The 19427-nt window shown below is 45.4% G+C and overlaps 1 protein-coding gene across 2 annotated transcripts in view; it reads right to left on the bottom strand.

Moving 5' to 3' along the window:
- Positions 1–5282: 5282 nt before the first annotated feature.
- The window catches only part of MAML1 (mastermind like transcriptional coactivator 1), a 47867-nt gene continuing 33722 nt past the window's right edge, over positions 5283–19427 (bottom strand). Inside the window, exons 2-5 of one of the 2 annotated variants that reach the window (XM_003404703.2) lie at positions 17237–18652; positions 14883–15137; positions 11945–12041; positions 5283–8831 (exon numbers count right to left, since the gene is read on the bottom strand). In XM_003404703.2, coding sequence (XP_003404751.1) covers positions 7852–8831; positions 11945–12041; positions 14883–15137; positions 17237–18652 — 2748 coding nt within the window. In that variant the 3' untranslated portion in view covers positions 5283–7851. The remainder of the gene's footprint in view (positions 8832–11944; positions 12042–14882; positions 15138–17236; positions 18653–19427) is intronic. The other variant, XM_023552283.1, reaches the window with a different exon arrangement.

The raw sequence follows: 19427 nt of genomic DNA, 5'->3' as shown, positions 1-19427 counted from the left end.
CTACTTTGCTCCTGGCAAGTAAAGTAGAGACCCATAATTGTGTCTTAGATGGCCGCTCACAAGCTTTTAAGACCCCGGATGCTTCTCACTTCACAGGAGGCAGATCATGATTTTTGTGAACTGTCATGCCAACTGACTGAGCTGTCCCGTGAGACTATGGTCCTAAGCCTTCAGACCCTGAAAACCAATCTTGGAAGGTGTCATGGATTGAATTGTGTTCCCCCAAAATATCTGTCAGCTTGGCTGGGCCATGAGTCCCACTACTGTGTGATTATCCACCATTTTATGTGATTTCTCTATGTGTTGTAAATCCTATCACTATGATGAAATGAGATGGATTAGTGGCAGTTATATTGATGAGATACACAAGATTAGATACTGTCTTAAGCCAATCTCTTTGAGGTATAAAAGACAGAAGTGAGCAGAGATGTGGAGGACGTCATGCCACCAAGAAAGTAGTGCCAGAAGCAGAGTGCATCCTTTGGGCCTGAGGTTCCTGCGCTGAGATGCTCCCAGGCCAAGGGAAGACTAATGCATCACAAGGACCTTCTTCCAGAGTTGACAGAAAGAGAAAGCCTTCCTCTGGAGCCAGTACCCTGAATTCGGACTTCTAGCCTACTGGACTGTGAGAAAATAAACTTTGTTAAAGCCAGCCACTTGTGGTATTTGTTATAGCAGCACTAGATGACTAAGACAGAAGGTGTTTGATTACGTTTGAAGAGTATCTGTATATGTGTCTTCAATGAATATATGGGCCATAAGCTGGCTTCTTGACAATGCTGCTAACAATGGCAGGTGCAGGCCAGCCCCAGGTTGAACAGAAATCTCTAAGCCTGCCACGACTTATCTTGGGTATCTCCTAGAGCTGGGCAGGCTGAAACCCCCAGCAGGCTAGCTGAGGCCTCAGGATAGTGCCAGGATGCCTTACAGCCTGCTGCAGCACCCCCAGTCATGGGTGGGGGGCATAATCCACTCCCCTACTACATGCAGTATTATGGTCTTTTAGCCTTAGCACTTGCATCAGACGTGTTACTTCTGCCTTCTCAGCATGCCTTCCCCTTCATCAGCAGCACCCCACTCTTCCTTTGGGGAACTTCCGCTCATTCCAGGTGGCCTCCGGGCCTCTGTAATTAAACGCTGTTCCCCCAGTGTTCTGGCCTTATGAAACATCACCTTCTTAGAAGCATTGCCTTGACCGCCCTATCTAAAGTCTCGACCCACTCTCAGTCCCTTAGCCCCAGCTGCTCCACCTTACTGCCCTGCTCTAGTTTCTTCCCTTACACCTGTTATCGTTAGCTGTTGTTGAGCTGACTCCCCAGTGGAACAAAATGCTGCCCTATCCTGGGCCATCCCCCAGATTGATTGTGGACTGAACTGCTGTGATCCATAGGGTTTTCACTGGCTGACTTTGGGAAGGAGATCACCAAGCTTTCTTCCTAGTCTGCCTTAGTCTGGAAATTCCATTGAAACCTGTTCAGTATCATAGCAACACACAAGCCTTCACTGAGGTGAGATACATTGCCTGGGAACTGAATCCAGGTTTTTTTCATGGAAGGTGAGAAATCTACCACTGAACCACTATTGCCCTCTTTCAAACACCTACTGCTCTGAAACCATCTTGTTCACCTGTCTGTGATGTCTCCTTCGCAGACCATAAGCTCCAGGGAACTTGCCCTTTGTTTGTGGCTATATTCCTGGCTCCTAGCACAATAAAAAAAAAAGGTAAATATTTGAGTGAAGGGTCCCACCTGGAGCCTGCCCTCAGGCTGTGAGCCTGGCTTGACAGGAGTACTCCCCTCCAGGAAAGTGACCCAGGACAGCCACAAGACGCTGCCCTGCAGAGGTCCGGACCCCTGGTTGCCTGGTGACCTTAATAACCGCAGACACTGAGGTATCGATGGGTGAAAGGACTTGATTTTTTAAGATTTTTCTTTAAAACATTCCAGAAATAAAGAAGTACGTGGGGCTGTAGTTGAAATAAAATGTTGATAAGAGTTGACGTTGGGTTTGGCTATGTAGGTTCATTATACTATCCTATTTTTTGTGTTTGAAATCCACCCCCCCAAAAAGGACAAGGGGAGGGAATTTTTAGAGTTATATTACCCAGATAGTTTTCTACTGGCCCACAATGTAAGAAATCCAACAAAGCTGTTACTCCCTGTAACTATTAGTCAAAACTGTGGTAAATATTTAAGATAGCTGCATCGTATTTCATCAAGTGTTTAAGTACCACAATTAAACTAGTCCCCACGACGGCTATTTAGATTATCTCAATTTTTTGCAGTTATAAACAGGTCTACTATGAACACTACTGAGCTTATAACCTTTTTCTGTATTCAGAATTCTTTTCAAGGATGGCTTCTCCAAGACCCAACTGCTGTTAGGACAGGCGGCATGACCATTTTAAGGATATTGACAGATTTTGCAAAATTTCTTACCACAAACAATTGCACAGCAGTCTGTTTCACCACATTGTAGTAGCCAGCACTGAGTATCGTCCATCCTTGCGAACCTGACAAGCAGCATTATCTCACTTTCTCTCTAATTTGCAAGTCTTTCATTACCAGTGGACAAGCCCTCCCCACCCCCCCAATGCTGTGAATTCTGAGCCAGAACTTCATGCGGGAGTTTTCGGTTTTCTTTTTCCTTTATTGAAACTTATAGAGCAAGGCTATGAACATGGTCTTGTATTTGTCATACTTTTCCCTTTTCACTCGTGTAATCTTTTTTTTTTTAAGGATGAAATATTTTTTTTTATTGTGGTTTAAGTTTACAAACCAAGTCAGCCTCTCGTACAAAAATTTATATACACCTTGCTATATACTCCTAGTTGCTCTCCCCTTAATGAGACAGGACACTCCTTCTCTGCACACTGTACTCCCACGTCCCTTCAGCTGGCTTCTGTCCCCCTCTGCCTTCTAATCTCCTTTCCAGACAGGAGCTACCCATGTAGCCTGTATGTCTGCTTAAGCCAAGAAGCTCACTCCTCACCAGTATGATTTTCTGTCTTATAGTCCAGTCCAATCCCTGTCTGAAGAGTTGGCTTTAGGAATGGTTCCAGTCTTGGGCGAACAGAAGGCCTGGGGACCGTGATCTCTGGGATCCTTCTAGTCTCAGTCAGACCATTAAGTCTGGTCTTTTTATAAGAATTTGAGGTCCACATCCCACTGCTCTCCTGCTCCATCTGGGATTCTCTGTTGTGTTCTCTGTCAGGGCAGTCATCAGTTATAGCTGGGCACCATCTAGTTCTTTTGGTCTCAGGATGATGTAGTCTCTGGTTTATGTGGCCCTTTCTGTCTCTTGGGCTCATAATTACCTTGTGTGTTTGGTGTTCTTCATTCTTGTTTGCTCCAGGTGGGTTGAGACCAATTGATGCATCTTAGATCGCCACTTGCTAGCGTTTAAGACCCCAGATGCCACTCACCAAAGTGGGATGCAGAATGTTTTCTTAATAGATTTTATTATGCCAATTGACCTAGATACCCCCTGAAACCATGGTCCCTAGACACCTGCCCCTGCTGCTCTGGCCTTCGAAGCATTCGTTTTATTTAGGAAGCTTCTTTGCTTTTGGTTTAGTCCAGTTGTGCTGGCCTCTCCTGTATTGTTTGTTGTCTTTCCCTTCACCTATAGTAGTTCTTGTCTACTATCTAATTAGTGAATATGCCTCTCCCTCCCTCCCTCCCCTGCCACTCTTGTAACCATCAAAGAATATTTTCTTCTCTTCTTAAACTATTTCTTGTGTTCTTATAATAGTGGTCTTATACAATTTTTGTCTTTTTGCAACTAATTTCACTCAACATAAGGCCTTCCAGGTTCTTCCATGTTATGAAATGTTTCACAGATTCCTCACTGTTTTTTATCAATGCGTAGTATTCCATTGTGTGAATATACCATAATTTATTTATCCATTCATCCATTGATGGGCACCTTGGTTGCTTCCATTTTTTTGCTGTTGTAAACAGTGCTGCAGTGAACATGGGTGTGCATATATCTGTTCGAGTAAAGGCTCTTATTTCTCTAGGATATATTCCAAGGAGTGGGATTGCTAGATCATATGGTAGTTCCATTTCTAGCTTTTTAAGGAAGCGCCAAATGGATTTCCAAAGTGACTGTACCATTTTACATTCCCACCAGCAATGTATAAGTGTTCCAGTCTCTCCACTGCCTCTCCAACATTTATTACTTTGTGTTTTTTGGATTAATGCCAGCCTTGTTGGAATGAGATGGAATCTCATTGTACTTTTGATTTGCATTTCTCTAACGGCTAATGATCGTGAGCATTTCCTCATGTCTTCTTTGGTGAAGTGCCCATTCATACACTTCGCGCATTTTTTAATTAAGTTATCTGTCTTTTTGTTATTTTTTGCAGTATCATGCAGATTTTAGAGATCAGACACTGATCGGAAATGTCATAGCTAAAATCTTTTTTCCAGTCTGTAGGTAATCTTTTTACTCTTTTGGTGAAGTCTTTTTTTTTTATAATAATTTTGATTGAGCTTTAAGTGAACGTTTACAAATCAAGTCAGTCTGTCACACATAAACTTATATACACCTTACTCCATACTCCCACTTACTCTCTCCCTAATGTCACTCGTGTAATCTTACCTTGTGATTCTGTTGGAGGATGTTTCTTTACCCAAGCCTGCCTGAGGCCAGACAGACTGTTCTCCCCCTCCTAGGGACTTCCACTCATTCACTGCAAAGCCAAGGAGACTGAACACCCTGAGGGAGGAGACAGGTACCACTCTGGCCTCAGCAGCTGGCTCAGGCCGGGGTTTCCCAGCCCACCGAGGAGTCCTGCACTCCAGGGCTTCACAGGGACCAGCTCTGCCACCATCCTCAGATTCCACATCAGTGTGACACGGATGAGACTGGTGGGGGAGGCAATCAAAGGGGGAAAAAACCAAACTCTACACCAAAGAGAAACTGAGTAGGACCTGGAGAAGAAAAACTCTGAGGGTAAACCTCAAAGTTTTAAATGAAACATCTGAACTGTTTTAAGGCCTAAAACATCATCGAGTTATCTAGTTCAGCTTCCCTCACACTGGACACAGGGAAATGGTGAGACGAGAGGAAGGCTGGTTTCTCTGAATGATGTTAACTCTAATTTAATAGCTGTCATTACATAATAGCAGTCATGCTGAGGCTTAAACCAAACACCCCACCATAGCAGCAATAAAAAAGCCACTAAATCACAAAAGAAAATCAACCACCAAAGTATTTATGCACGTCTGCCCCTTACCCCGCTAGCACACCTCACGTGAAGTCAAACACACAGGCAGTTTCCATACTAGCAAAATACTTTTATTATTTTTATAATGATAAAACAAGGAAAGTGAAGACTTCTTTTTGGTGTATACCAGAGTTAAGGGAAGTAGAAGAATAAGGGGATTAAGAGGGTTTTTATGGACTTTGATGACAAAAAGTTAACAATATCAACTGTTGCCATAAAACGTATCATAGCTCCCCAAAAACACATATATAAAGGATCATAGTTTTAAAATCTATAAAAGTAAAAAATATACAGTCAGATCTAACTCTTATTCCATCTTTAATATAAAATTGTAAACATTTATTTACACAAAGCAAACGTGTGTAACAAAAGTCCGAGCACCCTTTCCGTTTGAGTCCTGGCCCTGGGAAGATGAGGGTCTGCATTGAAGCACAGTCGCTCCTCCCCTGACTACCCAGAAACCGGACTCATAAATAAAGCCACGGACAGCTCCCTGGGGGGACCCCAAGAATCACATTTTATTGCTATGACACTGCAGCAAGTGAGAAGCCCAACTGCCTGTCTCCCCTGCCCCCCAGCCCTAGGACCCAGGCAGGGAGCGTGGGTTCTTGCCCTCCCAGAGTGCCCTAGGGACAGAGGTGGGCAGCAGCCAGAAGACCAGAGAGGAACAGGATCCAGAACCAGTCTCAGGCCCTGCTATTTTTGGTAGAAAACACACTGAAATCACCCTCTTCTCCTTAGATTGGGGAACTCACTCCGAGGGTGGAGTCTTCTCTGGCTTTATGATTCATTCCCTTCTTTGAGAGCTAAATTCAGCACCTGGGGAAGGCTGGGAGGGAGGTTACAGGGAAAATGGCCCAAAGACCACCCATGGTGGCAAATGGCTATTAGAGAAGAGGATCTGGGGGTCCAAGAGCCCCCAGTGAAAAAGGCACTGCTGGTGCAAAACAATTACCTTTGTGTGTATAGCCCTCCATCCCCTCAAAGCAACTCAGGCTATTCACATGAATATTTTCCATGGCTCCATTTCCACACATGATACTTCAATGATCTGCTTTGAGACTTCAGGGAAATAAAAATGGGGTTGAGGTTTCCCCACAGACTGCTCTGCATATAAGCCTCTTTTCAGTGTATCATTTTCTCTCCAACATTCTGTTTAAAAGGGTCTCACCCTGTGCTTACCGTTTTGCTTTAATTATATGGAAGTGCTCACTCCATCTCTGTTTCCCACAAACAGCCCATCACGTAATACTCTATTTTGCAGAATCTTAGCTTAGTCAAGTCCATTAATTCATAGACCTTAAAAAAAAAATCCACTTGAATCTCTAGAAAGGATATGTTAGTGTTATAAAGCAGTTCTCTCTTAAAAAGTGCAAATCATCTGATGTGGGAAGAGGCAGACAAGAGTTGTAAAACAGTGGAATTCCTCCTCTGGACCCATCACACAAGACTCCCTACCAACCAGGACATTCTTAGTTTTTGAGTTCCCAAAAGCCTTTACTTTCTGGGGAGGAGTGATCCCACCTCCTTATAATATTTGGGTTCCCTATGGAATTTAAACAACTCTTTTTTCCCTCCCTCCAATCTAGTAAATCACTGCCCTAAAGAAGTTTTCCATTTTGGCTGGAGAGAGGAAGAAGGGGAGGCAGAAGGTCATGGGAAATAAAGACAGGGTAAAAGAAAGACATCTGTGCACCACGTTCCTAACATGTTAAATACAAGTTTTCCAAGAAACTCAAGAAGGTGGGAAGTTAGAACACATAAGGACACAGGAATCTCACGTATCCAATTTCACCACCGACCCTGGAAAAGCATGTTCCTTCGCTTGAGGGGATTGCCTGGGGTCCTGCTACCAAGAGCACAGCAAAGGGCCTCCTCTGGGGTCCAGGCCTCCTAAATGTCAACAGGAAGAACAACCTACTGCAAGCAGGAGGAGATGCTGGCGAGATCACATCTGTGTCATAAGGTCTGTGATTTCCCGGCACCCTGTTCCTGTCTGGTCTTCACAGGGCAGCCTGCACTTACAGAATGACTTTCCAGTCACTCTCTTCCCCTGAAAGTTGACAAAGAGGAAGAAAACCTTAGGTGTCCAATACCCATAATCAATTTAAACCACTATGTATCCTAATCTGTTTAAAACCCTTTTAAAAACATTTTTTAACCTTTTCTATACTACAAATTGCAAATAATTCTGCTACACAAAAAATTTCAACAAAAACTTGTCCCCAAAACTGAGAAAGTGGAGAAACCTTGGGTTAAGTCAACATGACGGCACAGATTTTTTTATAAGCCTGACATTGTGGGGTTTCACTGCTGTTGTTTCTGTTGGATTTTTGGTCATCTGGACAGAACACCACCTTTAGAATACTCTCCTGCTGTCCCAACACCAGGCAATGAAGCCAGCAGACGGACTGGAGCCAGCCCGACATACCACAACTGCTGGCCTGGGAGTCATGTGCCCGCAGGGCCTGCCCCAGGCCAAGCTCTCACACTGGGCTCTGGCTCCTCTGGCCCAGCTCCCTGTCCATGGGCTTTTGGTCCAAAGTAGTTGTTTTTTCTTGAATCTGAGAACAAAAACATAGGTTGTATGAACACTAAAAACACCTTAAATTCTCCCATTACTGTGACCCTAAAAGGTCATCCAAATCATTAATCCATTCTTCTGAAGTCCTGTTTTTCAGCAGAGAGTCAATCAGGTCAGTGTCCCCAGCCATGCTGGACAGCCCGCTGCTGCCTGGCTGCCCACTGTAGGCAAAGGGCAGCTCCTGGCCTGCGGTCCGCACCGGGTAGCCCTGGGCACAGTGTAGCCCTGCCCGGCCCCCCATCTGTGAGGCTGGGCTCTGGCTGAAGGCCCCCAGCTCAGGCACAGCCGGGCTCAGTCCTGGTAGGACCTGTGGTGGGGGTCCCTGTGGAGGTGGTGGTGCAGGTGCACTGGTCCTCTGCTGCGTGTTCACGGAGGGTAGCATGGATCCCGCTGCAGCTGCTGAGCTCATGGGGGCCATGGGCCTGCTGGGCATCGCCTGGGAGAGCTGTGGGCTGGACATTTTCAGGTGGGCCTGTTGCATGTGGAAACTGGAGGATGCTGTGAAGGGGCTTACGCTGGGGCTCCCTTGGGTCTGTCCACTCAGGTTTGGCATTCCCTGATGCTGCCACGAGGGATTCTGGCCTCCCATGGCTGCTGAAACCCTCGGGACCTGTGGCTTAGTTAAAGCAGAGTTCAGGGTCCCCTTACTGTGCTGCTGGGAGAGGCCAGAGCTCCCCAGAGAGTTCTGCCCATAGGCAGCTGAGACAGAGCTGTTCTGGCCCACACTGGCCTGACGTGGAATGTGGGCGTGTCCATTGGTGGCCTGCGGTGGGGGCTGGGCAACTATCTGGGTTATGCCCGAGGTCATGCCATAGAGACTGCTCTGTGGCAGGCTCTGGGAGCCAGGGAACTGAGCCACACCCCGATCCTGCTGGCCCGAGCTGGAGGGCAGAGAGGAAACCGCATTGTGTCCAGGGCCCATTGGCATGAGGTTCCCAGTCTGAGGGAATGCTCGAGGACAGCTGGAGTTGGACGGACCCAAGTTATTCATGCCAGGCACAGCAGCAGTGGGCCCTGGAAGCAAGAGAAGACTGTCAACCAATCTGGCATTTCTTGACCACCCCTGTGACGATGCCCACAAGGCCCTGTCTCATGGTCAGTGGCACACAACGAAGAAAGAGCCAGAGGTGGAAGGAGGTAAGGCTGGAACAATGATGGGGCTCAGACGAACACAGAGGAAGGGGGGACCCTCTGGGAGGGGAAGCCAGTGGATTCATTCATTCATTTTTCAAACATCAGCAAATATCTGCTCCATGGTGGGCCCTATGCTAGGCAATAGGAACTCAAAGGTGGATCCAACCCAGTATCCACCGTTGGAAGGCAGAAGTTGCTGTATGGTGCAATGAGGGTCATAATAGGCTTCGCAACACCGTGGGAGCACCAGGGACCAGAGTATCAATGCCCTGGAAGATATGGGGGAGGCTTCAAAGTGATAGTGTCAAGTACAATGGGTTTTAAAAGAGCTGAAGTTTAGCAATTAAGTATTTTGGAGAAAAAGAGCATTATTAGTAGAGAAGAGTATGTGCAAAGGCATGGAGTTACGGGACAGCAGTCTGCATGCGTGCTTGCAGAGGCTGGCCGGGGTGGGGTGTGGAGACAGCGTCCAGTTGGTTAAAGGTAAAGCTGGAGGAGAGCAGAGGCCAGGTTTAGAAGAGCTCTGGATGCCACGCTCAAGAACATGCTGCACAGGGACTACGGCTCAAACCCTGCTGAGAAGAGGCTGTTAGGGTCACGTAGATGAGGGGCACAGAAAATGTGGTAGTGTAAGGATGAAGAAGGAAGGAGAATGTGTAAAGACACCTCCCCAGATCCTATAGTTTATAGCTGAGATTGACAAGATAGCAAAGGGAGGGAGAACTCAAGAATAAAAGGATGGGTTCACCAGGTATTTACTGAGCACCTACTCTGTGGCAGGTAGCAGGCAATGACCGGGAGACAGAATGGAATGAGACAGAGAGGGCCCCTGTCCTCAGGGAACTTGCTGTCTAGGGCTTCCGGCTTGAGCAGTAGATGTGGGGTGACACACTTAACTGAGATCACATTTTGTGGATAGGAGAGTAATTGCTTTGGGACTGGCCATAACTGAGTACTTTGTTTCTCCTCCTCCAATCCCCACCAGCCCCTAAACAAAACGTGGGTGGAGGAAAAGAGGAGAGCTAAAATAATCTACTTCACTCTCACTAATACCTCATAAAATGTGAAAGGGAATTAAAAGCAGGAATCAGGGCCCAGGCCCAGGCTTTTGAGCTGCCTGCAGATTTCAACACCCACATTTCCAACTAGAGCACTCATAAACCTTCACCTAGTCTCCTCAAGGACACGGCTGTGGTCAGTATCTTCTGGGACACTTGACAGTGGGGGATACTGACTAAAGAGAGAGAAGGTTTTCTAAGCTCTTCCAGGAAGAGCTAGGAGGGTGTGTAATGACCAGGTTTTACTGCACACATCAATTGAGATCTCTAGTCATTTCTGTACAACAGCGCTAACATGAGCAGTCCAGTCCTCTTGGCACATCTGAGACTGTGGCATGCTTCCTGCCTTTTCTGGCCAACCACCCACTGCTGATGCTGCCATCTGTGACACCACAGTGAACAGATGGGAAGAAAGAAATGAAGCAAAGGGCCACACAAGTACATGAAGTCTTTCCTTATCTAGAAAACAGGAGAGGGTAATTTTTTGAAGAGACATGTAACGGAAGAAACAAAGAACTGTCTTAAGAATTACAGAAGCTATTTCCTGCTGATAAGATGTCTTCCAACTAAGAGCATTATGCTGAATGAAATCGGTCAGTTGCAAAACGATAAATACTGTACGAGACAACTGTTACAAGAACTTGAGAAAAGGTTTAAACACAGAAGAAAGCATTCTTTGATGGTTATGAGGTTGGGGACGTTGGGGAGGAGAATTCACTAACTAGACAGTAGACAAGAATCATCTTAGGTAAAGGGAAGGAAAACATACAATAAAGGGGAAGTCAGCACAACTGGACCAAAGGAAAAGCTAAGAAGTTTTGTGAACACAATCAAACACTTTGAGGGACAGAGTAGCTGGGCCTGGGGACCACAGTTTCAGGGGACATCCAGGTCAACTGGCATAACAAAGTTTATTAAGAAAATGTTCTGCATCCCACTTTGGTGAGTAGTGTCTGGGGTCTTAAAAGCTAGCAAGTGGCCATTTAAGATGCATCAATTGGTCCCAACCCACCTGGAGAAAAGGAGAAAGAAGAACACCAAAGACACAAGGGAAATATTAGCCCAAGAGACAAAAGGGCCACATAAACCAGAGACTCCATCAGCCTGAGGCCAGAAGAACTAGATGGTGTCCGGCTACCACCAATGACCACCCGTCGGGGAACACAACAGAGAGTCCCAGACGTAGTGGGAGAAAAGTGCAGAACAGAACTCAGATTCATGTAAAAAGACCAGACTTGATGGCCTGACAGACTGGAGGAACTCCTGAAGCTATGTGCCCTGGATGCCCTGTTAACCCAGAACTAAAACCATTCCCGAAGCCCACTCTTCAAAGATTAGACTGTATTATAAAACAAACAAAAAAAAATACTCCTGAGAAGTATGCTTCTTAGCTCAATCAGATATAGGAGACTGAATGGGCGGCTCCTGTCTAGAGGCAGATGATAAGGCAGAAGGGAACAGGAACTGGCTGAATGAACACAAGAAACCTGGGGTGCAAAGGGGGAGTTTGCTGTCACATTGTAGGGATTGCAACTAATGTCACATAATAGTATGTGTGTAAATTTTTGTATGAGAGATTAACTTGAGCTGTGAACTTTCACCTAAAGCACAATTTTAAAAAAAAATGATGTCCTCCAACTAGAAATGATTTTGCTTCAAAAGACCGCATAGCCAGGGACCCAGCATAAGTATGTCTTCTGGTCAGTCCCTTTGACCCTCTGCTCTTGGTGCTGCAGGGTAAACAGAAGGCCAGGCTCTTAGACTCAGGTTCATATGAGCAATTAAACCTGTGTAGTACCTAGCATGACGTCAGGTAGAGAGTAGGAGTTCAGTTAGCACTGTAGAACTGATAGCAAGCTGAAAAGGCCAAATGGCAGGTCCAGTGGCTGCATCCCCCTGTCCTTATTCCATTGCTCCCTCACCCCTTTTCTTTACCTGTGAACTGTCCAACCTGTTGCGAGTAGGTGTTTTGTGTCGGATCTTGGTATTGGGGTGGCGGGCGGGTCAGATGACGCTGAAACTGCTGCTTCTCCTAGAAAAAGCCAAAAACCACCAGAACCACATAAAACAAAGAAAACAGGGTTAGGTCAAGGAAAAGTAAATTGTCCAAGTTTATTCCTCACACAAAGGCTCCTGTGAAGATAACGCTGGTGATCTCACTTTGGAGTTTTTTTTTTTTTTTTTTAATTGTGGTGAAAATACATATAACAAAATATACCCCACCTCAACAGTTTCTGCATGTACAATTCAATGAGATTGATGACATTCTTCAGGTTATGTAACTATTCTCGCTATCCTTTTCCAAACACATTCCATCACCATTAACATAAACTCAATGACCCCTAAGCAAAACTCTCCCTTGCCCCCTTCCTCCACCTCTGATAATCACTAATAATCTTTGGTTTCTATGTATTTGCTTATTTCATATAAGTGAGATCATACAATATTTGCCCTTTTGCAACTGACTTATTTTACTCAGTGTGATGTTTTCTAGGTTCATTCATATTGTGGCATGCATCAGGACTTTGTCTTTATGGCTGGGTAATATTTCACTGCAGGTTTATCCATCTCATTTACTCATTCATCTGTTGATGAACATTTCAGCTGTTTCTACCTTCTGGCTATTGTGGAAAGTGCTACAATGAACTCACTTTAGGGATTTAAGATTAATAGTATGACACAGAGGAATGGGACAGATTTAGGGAGCAATGAATTAAAAAAAAAGGTCAGTATACCAGTTTAAAAAAACAGAGGTCAGATATAGGGAAACGCAAAGCAAAGCCACAATGACATATCACTTCACACCCACTGGGATGGTTAGAATAAAAAAAAAACAGATAATAACAAATGTTGGGGAGGATGTGAAGAAACTGGAACTTCATACACTGCTGGTGGGAATGTAAAATGGTGCCACTGCACAACTGGACTAAACCAAAAGCAAAGAAGTTTCCTGGATAAACTGAATGCTTCGAAGGCCAGTGTAGCAGGGGCAGGGGTCTTGGGGACCATGGTTTCAGGGGACATCTAAGTCAACTGGCATAATAAAATTAAGAAAACATTCTGCATCCCACTTTGAAGAGTGGCGTCTGGGGTCTTAAACGCTAGCAAGCAGCCATCTAAGATGCATCAATTGGTCTCAACCCACCTGGATCAAAGGAGAATGAAGACCACCAAGGACTCAAGGTGATTACGAGACAGAAAGGGCCACGTGAACCAGAGACTACATCATCCTGAGACCAGAAGAAATAGATAGTGCCTGGCTACTGCCCTGACAGGGAACATAACAGAGAACCCCGGAGGGAACAGGAAAGCAGTGGGAATGCAGACCCCAAATTCTCATAAAACCAAACTTAATGGTCTGACTGAGACTGGAAGGACCCCAGTGGTCATGGCCCCCAGACCTTCTGTTGGCCCAGGATAGGAACCATTCCTGAAGCCAACTCTTCAGACATGGATTGGACTGGACAATGGGTTGGAGAGGAATGCTGGTGAGGAGTGACCTTTTTGGATCAGGTGGACACTTGAGACTATGTTGGCATCTCCTGCCTGGAGGGGTGATGAGAGGGTGGAGGGGGTTAGAAGCTGGCGAAATGGACACGAAAAGAGAGAGTGGAGGGAGACAGTGGGCTGTCTCATTAGGGGGAGAGCAATTGGGAGTGTGTAGCAAGGTGTATATGGGTTTTTGTGTGAGAGACTGACTTGACTTGTAAACTTTCACTTAAAGCACAATAAAAATCCTAAAAAAAAAAATTGTACCACCCCTGTGGAAGTTCCTCAAAAGAAGATGGTGGCAGTTCCCCAAAAGGTTAAACATAGAGTTCCAAATGACCAAGCAATTCCACTCCTAGGTATGTACCCAAGAGAAATGAAAACATACGTTCACACAAAAACTTGTATATGAAAGTTCACAGTAGCATTATTCATAACAGCCAAAAAGGAGAAACAACCCAAGTGTCCATCAACTAATGAACAGATAAATTAAATGTGGCATATCCATATGATGGAATATTATTCACAGCAATAAAAAGAAATGAAGTCTGGACACAACGTGGATGAACCCTGAAAGCATTTGTATGAAATGTCTAGAATAGGCCAATCTATAGAAAGTAAATTAGTAGATGCTAGGGGCTGGGGAGGGTGGGGGAAATGAAATGACAGTTAATTGGTACAAAATTTCTTTTTGGGGTTTAAAAATATTCTAAAATTGACTGTGGTGATTGCTGCACTTACCTGTGAATGTACTAAAAATCAATGAATTGTACACTTCAAATGGGTTAATTGTATGTCATACGAATAAAGCTGTTATTGAAAAAAAAAAAAAAAACTACCGCAAAAGCAAAGAACGGCAGAGCTGAGGCAGTGACGTGGGTTTTAAAGTTGTCATCAATCATCTCTACATTCTGGATAACTAGTTCTTCTCTTATGTCTTAATGTAATTTGAAGTCCTGAGAACTTTACTTTGAACCTTAGTGTCAGCAGGTAAAGTGTAATACTGGGAGGGGCTTATCTCTCCTGATTCTAGAAACTTGGAACTTTTTTCATGTCTCTATTTCACTTTCTTGCTTTTAACAAATTCTCTACATTTACAACAAAGCTGGATTCCACAGAAACAAATAACAAGTGAGCTCAGTGGTTTGAAAGCTGCCAGAAAAGGGACATGGAAACATTCCTACGTACAATTTTAGCTACAGATTCTGCCTTCATTAATCCTTATTAAGGAAGTGATACAATGCCATGCTCCTGGAGAGGGGTTTATAAAGGGCAAAGACCTCTAGTCCGGACTCACACATGCACCAGTAAGCAGGTTTGCAGATCCTACCATAACTTAGGATGCAGGCCAAGGGGGAAGAAGTTCTTCCCCCTTTCTTCTTACCTGTTCTGCCAGAAGATGTTGTTGCCTTTGCAAGAACTGTTGTTGCTGCAAGTGCTTTTGCTGCTGCTCCCTCTGCTTCTGTTGGTCCAAAAGCAACTGATGCTGCTTCATTACTGCTGCCTGCTGCTGGCTACTGAGATAGGGAGTGCTGTTGTGAGTGCTGCTCACAGACACAGGAGGCGGCTGGGTCCCCACACTTGTAGCCTGGGTTGGCACAGATGTGGACGCGAGAGGAACGTTAGTGGGGTTCTGCTCCTGTCAACACAGATAACGGGATTCTCGTGAAGCCTGCAAACTATGACGAAACCAGCTGAGGTTCACCCAGGAAATGCCCCATTCATGGCTCCCTCTCTTGAACCCGTGCTTCAGCTGCACTGGTAAGGAATGACTCCAAATGATAGTCATCCTTACAGGGCCCAGGTGAAGATTAAAAGTTAACACTGGAATAGACAGGCACCTAAAAATGAACAATCACATATGCTGGATTTGCTCCCTTGGAGTCACCAGTGCCAGAAGTGTGCTTTTACATTAGGCAGGTTTAAGCTCATATACTTGCCATGATAATTGCAATAAGTAATGGTGGCTTGTAAATACTGACTTAACAGCATGCCTGCATGCAGACGGGCCAGGGGCAAGATCACTCTGAAGAGGGACTCTGATGGAGGCACTAAGTCCCAGGTATGAATACTAGGTCCCTAGCTTCAGGGCTATCCCTGAAACTGTATCACTTGTCCATTTGTGAACAAGCATTTTTCTGGGAAGAGATTGCTTAGTTTTTGTCAGATACTCATACTCATGAACTACTGAGTACCAATGTGAACTGTAATGGATATTACCTGTTCATACACAGACCAAAAGTGGATTCATATCAAAGGCCACCACAATATTATCCCAACATCATTACTTAACTTTAAAAGGGGAAAATTTAACTCAAAACAGGAAAAGTATTTAAGCATGTTCAATTTTTTTAGCCCCTTTCCAGTTCTCATTTACTCATATTTTTAATCTTTACAAGATTCTAATCTTACCGCAGACAGAGTCTAACACTAATTTCGTCACCCCAATCATTAGGAGCTTAAGGGACCTGAAAGTGCCTTGGAAGTTGCAAAGTGCAACTCCAATGACAGTAGTTACCACAATATTCCTCTTTGTTAAGGTGGGTTTTAATGGCTCTGTAACATTTTAATGGCTGAAATAAATGAACATGTCAACATTTACGTGTACTTCCTCCTACTGGGAGGTGCTTAAACTGCTCCCAGCTTTTGGCCATTAGAAATAATCATGCAATGAAAACCTTATATATTACTTCCTTTTTATTTTGGATTATTTCTTTAGGTGAATTTCCAGGCGGAGAATGTGTCTGTGCTTGTGAATGTTTTTTAAGGCTTATGAAAAAATAGATAATACCAAATGACTTCCCAAAAGCATGAGTGTTGCCTTTTTCTCACCATATTATCAGCACTGGGGTTTTTAATTTTTTTAATTTTAGAGTGTGCCACAAGTGCACAAAGACATATGCACAAAGGTATTCATTGCAGGCTTATTTACAGTAGTGAAAAACAGGAGACAACCCAAACCGCCATCAATGTGTGGCTGTGGTATATCCACAGCTGAATGCTCCACAATTGTTAAAAAGACAGTCCAGGTGCACGTACACTGGGGAGTGAGAAGTGCAAGCTGTGCTCCATTCTATCTCTTGAGGAAGTCAGGGGAAAACACTCCATGTTTGTTTATACTACAAGCCCTAGCCACGAGAAGGCTTCCAGGAAAGGGACATTTAAAAACATACTTGAACATGAGTAGAAATGCAAATAATGATCATGATAATTAGTAACTAGTACCTGACCATTTTCTACAGTTTAAAAAAAAAATAGAGCCAGGTAATTCTGCCAGGCTTGCATGTTATGCCTAAATAACCAGTGTTTAGATGTGCTGAGAAGCAGCGCATGCCTGAAATGTCATCAGCTTGCCAGACACTAAAGGATTTTTTAACATAGAGATCTGAAAGGTGGTTAAAAAAGCAAAGCCTGTAAGAAGCATATTAAATGTGATCTTTATCTGTTAAAAAAAACAGTCACAGATGACTCCATTTAAACTATATGACATCAAAGAGATGTTGGACTAAGTACATTCCTACAGTTAAAATCAAGTTATACTAAGGACTTTTACCCTATTTTTATCTATTAAGAATCAACCCTGATTTGTTTTATAAATTAAATTTTCACTACCAAGGGGGTTAAGGGCCAATGGCAGCTGTTTGTCCCCTCCTTCTTTCACAACAACCCTTCCAATTTAGCTCTTAGCCTCACTCATGTATCTGCTGCATGTAACAGAAAGCGAAGCCACCTATTTACCTGGCTAGGTGGAACCAGGGACCTGAAGGGTACGTTTCCTGACTTTGGTTTCATAAGAAACAAGGGGTTCTGCTCGCTGTTCAGGTGAGGCAGCTGCTGGGGTAGATAAGCCAGCATGGCTGCCTTGCTCTGGCCAGGCCCGGGGCTTCCTTGCCCACAGTCTGCTTTGTAATGAGAAAGGGGTTTTGTATTGCCATAGTCTAGCACAGGCCCTTGGTTATTCACGGAGTTCTGATTCAAGTTACTTGGCGGCTGGTGACTCAGCAGGTTCACATGGCTGGGCTGGAGGAAGGGGCCTCCAGGCCGAGGGGAGCTCTTGTTCACACTGGGCATCATGAGCAGTTTGGAGTTACTGAAGTCTTGCTGGTAGCTGGGAGGGCTGGCAGGCTTCTCGATGGGATAAGGAACATCTAAGGGACTGTGGGAGGGCCCTGTCTGCGGCCACGTGGACATCTGGGCTGGGGCTGGGCCCTGGGCGGCCTGCTGTGGGTTCTGGAGCATCTGTTCACGCTTCTGCTTGGCAGCTATCTGCTGGAGCTGGTGGGCAGAGGACAGCTCTGTGCCCCCTCCTGTGCCCTGGCTGGGCAGCACCACACCAGAGAGGGCTCTTTGTGCATTCTGGGTCTGGGCTGATGATGGCATCAGGTTCACACTGGGATTTTCCGCCCCAGGCTGACCAGAAGTGTGGAACATGGTCTGAGAGGACCCAAGGCTGGGGGAAGCTGTGCTCACAGGGGCAGATGAAGGCCCCATGAAGGTCTGTCCTGCAGACCCAGCTCTTACTTGTGGAGAGCCTAACTGTTCTTGCTCAAAGGCTGCTGGGGAGAATTCCGTCTTAATATTAATGTCCTGTGCCAAGGGCGTCTGTGTGTTAGAACTCGAAGACTCAGGGTCCTTCTTTTCTTCAAAGTCTTCGTTGAAGAGATCCTTCATGTCTTCATCAGGCACTGACCGATTCAGCTCCTCAATGAGCTCCTTCCACTCCTGTTCATTCAGGTTCAGGTCAGGCATGAGGTTGCTTTGTGATATGGAGCCCCCAGCCCCAGCAATCATGCAGGGAAGGTCGTCGACAGGCTCCTGCTTCAGCTCTTTGTTCAAGCTCATAGGGAAGGAGTCACTGGGATTACTGCCTCCATTCAAGTGGAGGCTCGAGTCAGCCAGACACTTTTTGTTGACAGAGTCAAGGGCCAGTGAGTGCTTCCCGCTGGGCTGGAGGGCATCTCCCCCAGGAGGTTTGTCAGGCTGCCCCCGGGGGGAGGCTGGAGGCAGACCATTGGCAGGGACAGCCACTCCAAGAGGGGCTTCCCGGCGTGTCTTCTTATGCCCAGGAAAGAGGTCTCCATAGCCATTCGGCTGATCGCCATTCTGTGGGGAGGTAGCACTATCGAGATTCCTCTTCACCGTATCATGTAGATGCTGAAAAACATTGAAAAGAGTGACTTACACATGCAACATCATATATCAAGTCCTCTCTGCCTAGAACATTAGGCTTAAACCAGGGGTCTCCATCCTTTAAGTCCTGCCATTTCCATCTTCCACTCCTGGGCATGTACCTCCATTTTCCCTTACAGCTTCACCTCTCTCCTACTCAAGTTCCTGTGGCCTCCTTCACCCCTTCTACACCTGGTAGCCAGTCAGTTGGGATGCTCAGCAGTGGGAAGGCAATCCCATTCAATCCAGTAAGTCAGTGCCTGGACTTCAACGTGCCCCCAGGAAGGAGGTGTTCTCCCTTTGCAGGACACAGCTACCCAGTAGACATCTTGCCTGACGGGCTGTCCAAGAATGGAGCCAACGAAGAAAGAAAAAGTGTGGAAGGACACACATACATTTAGAGGACATCATCTGAGTCCTAGATCTAACTGTGTGAGAGACCAGTAGTACCTCCGGACTTTTCACTTACGGGAACCAATAAATTCTTTTTCATGGATAAGCCTGACTATTTTTCAGGTCTTGTTGGATGCTGATCACAAATACTGGACCTCTATATTTTGACACAGGCCAGTTTTTACGCCCCTTCCAGCCTTTTTAGGCTCCCTTCCTGGGGCCATTTCTTCCTCCCGTGCCTTTCAGCCTTTGTTCTTCCCCCATCCCCCCAGCTCCTGAGCATCTCCCAGCATATTCTGCTGTGCCCACTTCCGCTTCTGGCTACTGACCCTTACAAACCTACCACTTCCTATCAAGACCAGTCATT

Source organism: Loxodonta africana, chromosome 2, assembly GCF_030014295.1.
Source record: "Loxodonta africana isolate mLoxAfr1 chromosome 2, mLoxAfr1.hap2, whole genome shotgun sequence".
NCBI lineage: Eukaryota > Metazoa > Chordata > Mammalia > Proboscidea > Elephantidae > Loxodonta > Loxodonta africana.
Note: the sequence above shows the minus strand (reverse complement) of the source record. Positions and strands in the feature narration are given on the sequence as shown.